The sequence below is a fragment of the Engystomops pustulosus genome, chromosome 2 (assembly GCF_040894005.1).
Source record: "Engystomops pustulosus chromosome 2, aEngPut4.maternal, whole genome shotgun sequence".
Taxonomy (NCBI): domain Eukaryota; kingdom Metazoa; phylum Chordata; class Amphibia; order Anura; family Leptodactylidae; genus Engystomops; species Engystomops pustulosus.
Genome location: NC_092412.1, coordinates 90,113,121 through 90,125,175, shown reverse-complemented (window position 1 = coordinate 90,125,175; position 12,055 = coordinate 90,113,121). Strand labels below are relative to the sequence as shown.

General features: G+C 36.6%; 1 protein-coding gene across 2 annotated transcripts in view; it reads right to left on the bottom strand.

Moving 5' to 3' along the window:
• NALCN (sodium leak channel, non-selective) overlaps positions 1–12,055 on the bottom strand; it is a 306,335-nt gene that overhangs the window by 246,225 nt on the left and 48,055 nt on the right. For both annotated transcript variants that reach the window (XM_072135500.1, XM_072135501.1), the window contains 2 exons: positions 5,464–5,547; positions 2,671–2,810 (listed from right to left, as the gene is read on the bottom strand). In XM_072135500.1, coding sequence (XP_071991601.1) covers positions 2,671–2,810; positions 5,464–5,547 — 224 coding nt within the window. The remainder of the gene's footprint in view (positions 1–2,670; positions 2,811–5,463; positions 5,548–12,055) is intronic.

Sequence of the window (12,055 nt, the reverse complement as noted above, 5' to 3'; positions counted from 1 at the left end):
TGATGAATCTGAAATGAATATTATAAAATGATCTACATTTTAGGATCAATTCTAGAAATCTGGAAATCTATCCTATTCAAATATTTTATCAAATGTGTGCAATGTCATTTTTGAAAAAGAAAGTTTTATAAGCAAAATTCTACATTAAATTTTGTGACAGTTGTGTTTTCCATCAAACCATAAGTTGAAAGTTATCCAGTTGCAACCCCTGGAACTTGTGCCAACATTAACCCCTTATCACGACGCATGTTTTCAACTCAATGACCAGACTCGATTTTTAATTATAATTGGTTATAACTTTGGAATGCTCTAACATATCCTGGTGATCTTGAGTTTGTTTTCTCAAGATACATTGTACTTCATGGTAGTGGTAAAATTTAACTGATAAGTTTTGCATTTCATTGAAAATCTTCATTTTCAAAGTTTGAAATGTTCTGCATTCCAGACAGGTAGTAAAACTACCCCAAAAGCTAAATAACTAACATTTCCAGAATGTCTGCTTTATGTTGAATGATACTTTATGCGTCCTTTCATTTTTCTAGGATGTTATGAAAATCGCCAAAACTCACATTTGGAGGGACAACTCAGCTTTCAAGTGATTTCGAAAAGCCTAAACAATACTAAAACTCCATAAATGACCCCACTATATACACAACACCCTCAATGTATGTAAAAAAAACTACTATTAAATCTATTAAGTTTTTCAAATGGGTTAAAACAAAATGGAAGTGCGATTTAGAAACTTTTGACTTTTTTTGAAAAATATATTCATCTAGGCCAAAAATTACACTTTCACAATGACTAAAATGATGAAATGCTCTGCAAAGTTTGATGCCCAATTTCTCCTGGAGTGTATCAACACCCCATATGTGGTGGTAAACTGCTGTATGGGCGCACGGCCGGGCATAGGATCAAAGCAGCGCTATTCAGTGCAGATTTGTATTGTCACAATGTACAGGCTATAAAATTTTTATTTTTTGGGGTAATGTGAACATATGAGGCTTATTATTTGCGAGGTGAGATACAATGTATATATAATTCATTTTGGGGGTCTATAGCTTATTCATGAAATTTTATTAACTATTTCAATGGGGATACAAACAAAATTATCCATTTTTATTTTGGATCTTTAGCACTCCCCCCCCCCCCCGCTCGCCATAACATAAAAATAATATTTTATCTTTTTTCTCTGGTTAACTATGATTACAGTGATACCTCATTTATGTTTTTTCTTATCTTTGTTTAATTTTACTGAGCAAAACCAATATTGGAGAAAATCACATTGTTTTTACTATCGCCAAATTTTAAGGGGCATAACGTTTGTATTTTTCTGTTGACAGGTCTAGTTCTTCTTTTCAGTCGTATCATATAAGGGCACGTAACTTTTTTTGATCACTTTTTAGAACATTTTTTGTGAGGGTATTTGATTAAAAATTGTATATTACGGGAAGTTTTTCGTGTTTTTTTTTAGGTCGTTCACCTAGTAGGTTCAATATTGTTTTAGATTTATTGTACAGATTAATACGAACGCGGTGATACAAATATGTACTTTTTTTAGTGTTTTATATTCTTCATTTGGTTTTTATAAATAATTGGGCTGATTAGGGTACTTTTATTTTATTTAATTATTATAAAATGATTTTTACTTTTTTTTCACTTTTTTTCCATTTTCTACTTCTTTGCTTGGGCAAGTGTTCATCCGATCACTTGGGCAAGCGTTCATCCGATCGCTCGTTCAAGCCTTTACACTGCAGTACACATGCTGAGCATGCTTAGTTGCATACAGCCGGGTCCTGTCAGGAGGCGGAACCCGGCACAGAGAAGAGCCGGCAGCTTTGGGCCATCTGCCTCTTCTAAGTATTTGCATTACAATATAATTGTGTGTTATAATTTACTCTTTCATCCTGACAAAATCATGGGGTAGTCACAGGAGTTGGGCTTTGATTTGGATGCATTCAAAAAACAACATGTGACTTGACTGAGCTGCAGGCTGCCTCAATGTTTGTGCTCCTGTACAGCTTGTCCCTCCCTCACTGATGTCATTTCTCCAGGCTGTGACCTCTGAGAAGGAGGAGAAGAAGGAGCTGTACAAGAGCACAAAGGTAAGGACTGAGATCTAAGGAGTGAGTAACAGAGACAAGGCACATGTTGTTTTTTGAAATGCATGTCCGGATGCAAGGTAAGTTATAACACAATTATTTTTTGCTGGAAATGCTTATAAAAGGGATAAAGGCAGATATGCACTGCAGGTATAATAAGCTTCTGCAACCTGTATTTAGTGAATGAGGTCCCTGGTGACAGGTTCCCTTTAAAGAAAAAGCCTGTAAATGGCTATCTTCAAGTCATATAGCAATCATTGTAATTCTTCATTTACATACACATAACTGCTCATTCTGGCAAAGTCAGACAGACACACTTTAAAGCATTTTAAAAAAAAACACTTTGAAATTAAACATACGGTACTAAAAACTTACTGTGACAATTTTGTATAATTTACAGTCTCAATAAATTAAGTTTTAAGAAATTATGAAGATTCTGAATAATTTGAATTTCAAAGTATATACACTCATTATACAAAATAAGTCATGCTTTCTCAAATAAATACAGTATTATTCAGCATCTTTAAATTTATACAGTTGCTATGGCAGCAATAAGAAGAAGATGACTTACTTTAAAATGTTTGTTATCCTAGTTCTTGGCAGTTCAAATCGGAAATAAATACGAAAAGCACGAATCATTATCAAAGGACGAGGAATCCGCAACATTCCCCATGGAGACATCTGATCAACAACTTCTGCAATTTCAAATACCTGATGTAAACAGACAAAACACAGTTAAATGATACATAAAATGAAGCTTCCTTCCACTATAAATGTAATTACTTCAACCATCTTCAACCAACAGAGAAAATGAAGACACCCTATAGGTAGCTGCATAAGTAAATAGATGGTTGAGAAAAATGTGTACATTTGGATAACATTTACAAAATAAATGGTGTTGGTGTTCTATGTTTTATAGGGATTCCCACCACCCAGAATAGACTCCCTGACATGCTTTTCCTGTTTCTGAGCGATCCTTCATTTTAGAGAAAACTCCATTTTTACATTTATGCAAATTAAATTCTTGGTGCTGCAGATTTTGGCCTTTTTTGCTGGTACAGACATTTTCCTTTTTCTATACCATGTTTCAATTATTGTGTAAATAGGTGGTGTTGAAGAGTTGGACAAGCAGGAATGACCTTGCCTTTGGTGCACCAAGTACTGCGAAACAGAAAAGGTTTGCCTGAAAGCAGCCCTACACAATGCAGGTTTTACTGTTGGAGTTGGAGAACTTCCTTTTAAATGGAACTTTTTCATATATCATTTTGCATGTCTTTTCATCCCTGTTGACTTTGTAAGTACACGAAACAAATAAAACAAGATTATGACTAACACTGAATAAGTCAAAACTATGATATATGGGGTAAAAGTAAGATACTATTGGACTCCTATACCTGTTGGGCTTCTGGATTTCTATCCAGTACCTGGAATCTACAAGCAGAGCCTTAAAAGGCTGAGCTGAACAATACTTGTTGTTTGGGACTTTGTGTTACATGAAACAAATAGCTGCAAGAGGTGCTCTGGGAAAATGTTGAACCTGCTTTGGTCTTTATTACTGCCGCATGACATAAATTCTGCTAGGTGTTAAAATCCTTTTAAAGGACACCTGTCATCAGTTCTCTGTCTCCTCTAACTGTTGGAGCAGCTCATAAGGATCCATCACAGCCTTTATCTAGTCATTTCATACATTAATCATTATAAAATCATCTATTCTTTATTATGTAAATGAGGCTGGTCACATGGACAGAGGCATTGATGTCACCCCTGTTACCCCTCTCGTCTCCTCCCCCTGCTCATGTCTGTGTGTAATGTATAGTAAAGCATGGCTGGTATCTGTGCTTTATCTGCTGACATGCTCTCCCTCCTAATACACATGTGTGAGACACAGACATCAGCTACACAAGCACCTGACATGTTCTGCTATAACATGGCTGCATCCTGGAGCTGTTGTATCTTTCCTATACACACAGGCTGCAGGGGGTGTGGACACCAGAAAGCACTTGGAGCAGCCATTACACCATTATACAGGCTGTTAGTCAAGCACTGGGGGTGTGGCTGTACCTCCCACTCATGAATAAGCTGGACAGCTTGAATATGCTAATGACTCATTGGATATTTCACAGGTCATTTGCATACAGCTTTAGGACCTCATTGCTTAAGTTTACAGGCATGTAGAGGGACAATGAAGGGATAGAGGCAATACTTTCTAATGGCAGTTTATGATCATCTATTTAGATTAGGGGGGTTATTTTGCATGACGGGTTCTCTTTAAAGGAATATTGACCCATACTTCTGCAAATTAGATGAATGAATTTAAATGCTCTGAACACCTGCTCTACCTTGTCCCTGAGACTTGATATAGGAGTAGGAACTGGGGACTATGTCAAACTTGGTGTCCACATATCATTTCAAAGGTATAAAGGACCCAAAGACAAGAAAACATTCCCAAAAGCAGTACTGCATCTTCACCAGCCTAAACCAGCTAGTTGAGTCTGCCAGATTTACCAGCCATAAAGACAGGGAAGTTCATCTGCTATGGCTTGGGGCCTTTAATTCTAGCAGATTGCAAGCTACCTTCCTTGACAGTCCTTCTTGCCATTCTATGTCCAATGGACAGTGTTTTATTGTAAACTAAATATCAATGGGTGTTTTAACAAATCCGTCCTTTTGACAACATAAAAACGGATAGTACTGTGCAGCCTACCACTACATGAAAATGGTAATTCATATATTAAGACAATGGGGGAGATCTCAGAGGAAAATTGTTTCAGCTACTAATCAATTAGTTACTAAACAATCAGAGCTCAGCTTTCATTTTGAACACTGTTGCCATGAGCAAGTAGATCAATTTTGCTCTTAGACACTTCTGATAAATCTCCTAAAATGTCTAGTTTTGCACAGCAAAATATTTAACAATGTACCCAGGAGCTTCATGATTAAACTCCATCAACTAGGCCTCAAGAACCGGACAATATTATTGCTCCAACTGAGGATTCAAAAGGAGACACCCAAAGAAATGTATTGGTTTGTTTTTACCTCTGTAAGTGTCCAATTTGAAGAGGTGTTTGGTGACTGGAATCATTGCTTCATTGGACAATTACAACAAATAATGAAGTGCTGCACAGAGGCATCATACATGCCACACAGAGTAATTATGGCACTATAGTCATGGAGACTCTGTGTGTCATGATACCGGTTCCCTGCACAGGTTTCTCCCAAGGCCTAGAGATGTCAAAGGAACCACAGAATACAATAATCCTACTAATCCATAAGACAACCAATAACCCACTGCAATACTTAAATATAGATATTTCTATGTATATGTAATAGTTATTTCTGTGACATTCTATAAATGTTTATTTACCTGTAAAACCAAGGAAACCCAGAGACAAAATACCATGAATCCATCAAAAACACACCACCGATCCTTCACATAGGATGTGTCTCCCTGAAAAAGTTGAAAAGTAGTAAATAAATATTTCTTATCATAGATACACAACTGCTATATTTTATTACCTACTATGCAATACAGGTAAAAAGTACACATATAACACTTTATCAGGCAGGTTTTGTAGCAATTTACAAAATGTAGATTACAGTAGAAATCTCCATCAGGTCAGGCCTAAACAGATATGACCTGTGAAGATCACACTAACTGCTCAGAGCCTACTAGTAGGGGAATTTTTAAGACTGGGGCTTAAAACAACACTCTTAAAGGAACACTCCAGTTAAAGCTGATTCATAGATTTATAACTTGTTTGGGGTCTGAAGGGAGGAACATGACTCTGGGTTCTAGTAAGGTTCTAGGAATACAATGAAAACGAGTCATGCTCCGCACTTCATGCCCTGCACCATGCATTATTCAATGAATTAGCTTAGACTGCAGTGTTCCTTTAATAAATCTACCCCCATTATGTTTGTAATTGTGTTTTTTATTTGCAACTAGTTATTGGATGCGTTCAGTCATTACAGTACTACTTATATAGAAGTCAGTATTCCTGCGTTGTGGAAAAGTCTGCTCACTCTTTACTTTAAATAACACTTACGAATGTTTTGGACACAACCCATGAAAGGTGTCTGGTCTCCTGTAGTCATTCTGTCACAGAATCAGACTGTGAACTCTACAAATATTTCTAATTCCATGCAAACAGGAAGAGTAAAGGTTTGAGAGATGTAGCCCTAGGTTTGTATTGTGTATTTTACATCTCTATGCATTTTAACATGTAAAACATCTACACGGAGATGGGAGCGTCTCCACAAACCATCGGCTCTGTTGCAGGTTTTGCTCATACATTACAAGTGACAGCTTGAGGCAGTTACCATGCAAGTACAAATAATCATTTCAGCAGACTTTAAATATGCTGTTTTATGCTTTCAAACACTTCTCTGGTAAATGTTTAATATGTGCCTCTTGCATATTCTATTTTCCATAAGCATTTGAAATTAACCAGTGTACACTAAAGGTACCTTATTCTACCATATTATCCACTTACATTTTACTTAACCCCTTATTTCCATGTAGGAGTGATCAGGCCAGTTTTAGGTAATTGCTACTCATCCTGATTACACAGGTATAACTTGATACTTCATTATTAAAGTGATGTTTGTGTCTTTCTGGTAATAAGACTATTTTTAATAATGTTTACTTACATTCATTTTTGATATTGATTTCAGATTTTAATGAAGTGTAAATTGTTTAAAAGTGTAAAAAGTGTACATTTTTCCATAACGATATTTAAAGCGGAGAACTATTTTATTACACTGTATATGTCTAAAGTTTATTTTGATATATAATGTGACCTGCATTAGTAGAATAATGTCGGAGGTAGAGATTCTAAAATGTTGGAATCTTAATTAAAGATTGTATAAATACTGATCCTGAGCATTTAACCACACAAAGATCAGTGATCAAAGATCGTGGTCAATTACAGCAGTCATTTAAAGGGAGTCCCATTTTGACTTTGGCAGAAGTCTTACAATAATAGCAAGTACACTGCACAACATAAGTCATGTAGTGTACTTAACATGTGATCAAACAATCACACATTACTGTCCACATAACTTTCTACATGTTATTTCTCGAGTTCTGTGTATAGAGAGCTAGGCCACATGTACAGGAACATTGTTTTCCTCCACTTCTCTTCTCACATATGAAACAAAATAATTTCAATGGACCGGTGCACATGAACATGTTTTTCAAAAAATCATGTGCAACTATTCATGATTGTGTTTGCGGCTTCGGTCTACAGGAACATGAGAACAAACTACATTAACCAGATTATAAATCAAATATACCAGTCTGCTGGCAAAAATACTATGTCCTCATTTAACTACTTCTTGCTGGCTCTCCTTCCCATCGTCTATGTGTCTGTTCTAAACAACGGTTTATTGATCGATAACTCCCGATAACTCCCCCGTCTTCCCGAGTTCTCTCTTTCCACTGCCATCCTCCTGATATTCTGCCAACATCAAGAGATTCATGCATCCAGCACCAAATCGATTAAAAGTTTTTCTTATTCACTCCAACTGACCTCTAAAAACGATTTTTATATTAAATTACATTTTTTTATATTATATTAAATAATATTTTTTATATTTTGCGGTTTTAGAGGACTAGAGGAGGTTATATAACAATTTCCACATTGGAACAACATTGATTAAAACCAATTTGAGAACCAAATCTGAAGTTTCAGAAAACTTAATTGTGAATGAATCGCTCATTACAAAACATAATTATGTGAACTTTCAAGATGTCTACACAAGCAAGGGAAATGATTTGCCAGCCTTTTGTTTATGACATATGGATGACACATAGACATTAATTGCAGATTTAAGGCACAGATTACACACTGATGACAAACAGATTGCAAAAATTGACCAAGGACCTTTGTTTGTGTGCAGTTGGCCAAGGAGAAGTCATACATTTTTCACCAAGGAGCTGGCTTACTATGGCAGCCAAATGCAGGTTCTCCCACATACATTACTTTAAATAAAACGACTCTTGTGACACATAATATATACTCTGTAAAGCCTAAAAGTTTATGGGCAGTAAAGGGTTACATGGCTATATTAAGGTGTTTACTCTAACAATTATATGTTATAATTATATGTTGAGGTCAGCTCTGAGGCCTATGATTTGGACATTATATATATTTAAATATGGCATTAAGAGAAAACATTAGGCCTTCCATTTATTTAAAATGTATTACCTACAGATTAAGCACAGGACAAGAAAATACACCATAATCTACTTAGCTTCTTTACTATGATATAAATAAATAACCACGGAACAACTGCTTTTAGAAGTCACATCATTAGTCAAATTTTGATCATATTTGCGCAACTTTTATTGACTGTTACATAAAAATACTTGTATCTTGGTAGAATAAAGATCACCATTTAAATAAGATAAACATAGGTTGAATCCGCTGAACTCAGCAGAATCAGCCGTCTAGTATATTGATACAAAGTATGTGATATTGAATGACTCATTATGCACCGAATAACAAGGCATTGCAGTAAGTAAAACAAAACAACCATAAAACTCATGTTTTCTATTAACCCCTTAAGGACGCAGAGTTTTTTTGCTCATTTCTTGCTCTCCACCTTCAAAATCCCTATTTTTTTAAATTTTTCTGTATACAGAGCTACGTGAGGAGTTATTTTGTGTGTAACAAATTCTACTTCTCTGTGGCAATATTTATTATTCCATGCCGTGTACTGGGAAGCTGGAAAAAAATTCCAAATGTGGTAAAAAAAGCATTTCACTCACATTCTTGTGGGCTCAGTTTTTATAGCTTTCACTGTGCATTCCAAATAACACCTCTGCTTTGTTCTTTGGTTCAGTACGATCATGGTGATACCAAATTTATATAGGTTTTATTGCGTCTTAATACATTTTCAAAATTGAAACAAATTTGTACGAAAAAGAAAAAAATGTTGCCATTTTCTGGCACTAATAACTTTTTCATACTTTGCTTTATGGAGCCGTACTGTATTGCGGTATATGGCGTTTTTACATAGGATTCATTAAAATGAGCTACTGCCTCATTGTAAAGAATCTACTAAGACCATGCAGCCACGGGTCTGACAAAGACCCAAAGCTTTCATGGCAACCAATCGCCACCCTAGATGGCTTTCAGGGGAGTGGCGATCTCAACAAAGACCGACATCTTTTAATTGTCGCCAGCCTCTTTGCAAGACTTTGTGTCGGTGCAAGCTCCGATCGCGGTTGTTAGCAATGGGTCTTTGCTGCAATATGCATCAATGTCCATCCCTGTATGAAGAGGACTCAGTCCGTGAGCCCTCTTCATAAACCCTTCATAGCTCTCCAGCAGATATATCCGTTGCAGAGCGTGAAGGGGTTAGTGTTATTCTTTGCTGGATTCCCTGGGGTGCGGATGTTACAAGCTCCATAGTGAGGGTGAAGGTCAGTTAACCTCAGAAACGCTGTGGAAGTGCTAAAGTAGCAGTGGAAACATTTAATGGTGCCTGCTGCCAGAGGTCTTCAATCCTTCAGCTATTGGTCACACCTCTTGTAGTGAACGCAGTCTGGTTAGTTTCAGAATTTGCCTATGATCCAGGAATTGGTGGAAAGTTTTTCTGACTACTTAGACTACCTTCTGTCCAGGGGCACGGCAATCATGAGGCAATTTGAGAAAATCACCTAATGCAGCGTCCCTGGCCGGATGACAGCAAAACCCAATGAAACATGTACAGTAGATACACTGCATTTCTCTGCAGGACCTGTATTGATGTTAAGATCACATGGTCAGCAGGGTAAAGCAGTATACAGTCATCGGCCTGTAGAAGATAAGAGGACTTCTCAATAGGTTACAGATATCAGGTAACAGGTAACCTCGAGAGGTTACAGATAAAAGTATTCCCTTGTGGTTTTATGCAGAAATGATCTAATACCAAATGACAATAGCAGAGTTGCACCAGTTTAATTAACATGTTAATTGTCCCTGTGTCAATGCCTAATCCATTTAAATATTTAAATAACTATCCCATATGGTAACAGGAAAAAAAAAGTCTGAATCACTACTTTTTCCATCTTTTGCCACTCAGCATGTGCCACATGAAGTACCACCTTACTCAGGACTGTACACAGAATTATGTAAAATATATGGATGGCAGAATATGGTGGAACAGCAAATGTTTTTTCAAAAGATTTTAATTTTGTTTTAAATGTCTATAAACATAACAAAGCTATACATTTATGTTACAGAACTGACCCAAAGAATAAAGGGGAGGTATCATCTGGACCATGAAATGAAAGCTAAAAACAAAACACATGAGAGAATGGTAGAATGCTTTTTTTTGTGAATTCTGCTGCATTTGAATTTTTTTTCCAGATTCCCAGTACATGATATTGACTATTAAATGCTGGTGCCAGTAAAAAGAGCACCTGTCCCGCAGATAACAAGCTCTGAAAATGGCAAAATAAAAAAGTTAAAGCCTTTGGAAGGTGAGTAAAAGGGCTGTGTAATTAAAGGGGCACAAATACTAGGGTCCATTGTATCCCAAATGAATAGAGCAGCAGGACGAGCATGAAAGCTGCTGCTCCATTCACTGTCTGTGACCAAGTCAGCAAAGTATGGGGCTAAACTATCTCCTTCAGTGCCATATTGATGAATATGATCATTTGCCGCTCTCATGATCCATGTGTGCCCCAATTGATTATTTGCAGTGTGCATAGTATATATGTGACCTGGGGAGGGAAGGCACCTTTCTTAATTTGCTCATGCAGTAAAGAGGCTAGGTCCACCCCTGCCTCTGTCATAACCTTTCCCTTCATTGAAACTAGATGGAGAATGCTGGGTAGTATTTTTGGATACAATATGTGATCTAGGGAGCATTTAGAAGCTGAGAAGTGAGAGGTTTCCTATTTAACTACCTTAACCGCTTTTTGCCTTAAAGGAGTTTTCCCATGAAAGAAAATTCTCACATCTAAATCCCCTAGTGATGTTAACACAATAAAGATCATTTTAACCCCTTACTTTACAATTTACTGTGTCATGTCTAGAGAAAACTGAAATTGTGTACACCAGGATTGATAGAGACAGGTTGGACTTGTATCTGTGAAATGCTGTATTTTTTGTTAATAACAGTGAATTAGAGAATGTGTTATTTTGTTATCCTGAGTACATATAAGAAACTTTTATTTGTGGGAAGACCTCTTTAACTCCTTCTTGTATTGATACTTGATAGTGGCTCTTGGATATAGCTTTTTTTTTCTATGACACTGGTCTATTAAAGGATATAGAGAGTAGTCAGTGGCTGAGCATCAAGAAGTCCCTTATTTGACTATTTAACTGCTTTCCAGTATTACTCTTGAAAGCTGTGCTGGATAGTATTTTGGATGACATTGCATGTATGATCTAGGGAGAAGTGAAAAGCTGAGTGCCAAAAAGTGCTTTATTTTTAACGGTTTTGCCATAATTTTTTCTTGCAGTGATATTAGATTCCAGCAAAGGGATAATCTCTTGAAGAACAATTGCAGTATATCTGAATGTTACTTTGTTCTAAGCAAAAGAGAACATGTCAGGCTCAGAGGCCTTAGGGGGAGCGTAATTTTGGATACCTACAACTTGGGCTCTACAGCTGCTAGAACCATGGTTCTGGTACTAGAACTGCACCATAGATATAGACAGGTAAAATCAAAGTTGGGAATGTAAGATTGAATTCCTGCTTTTTTGGGAGTGTTTTTTAAAATTCTTTAATGTAAGGTCTGCAAAGGAGAAATTGTCACATCAGGGTCACACATTTTAAGGGCAATCTTCTTTTTTGTCACTTTAAAGGGGTTGGCCATTAACATAAATTGCTGTAATAACATTCCCTGAATGTTCACCAATGCATTCATCATCCCTGGTGCTTTCTTTATTGCTGTGTGCAGATTCTCTGTGAACTCTGCATAAACATATAAACAAAGATCCTACACTGGTAAATAGAAG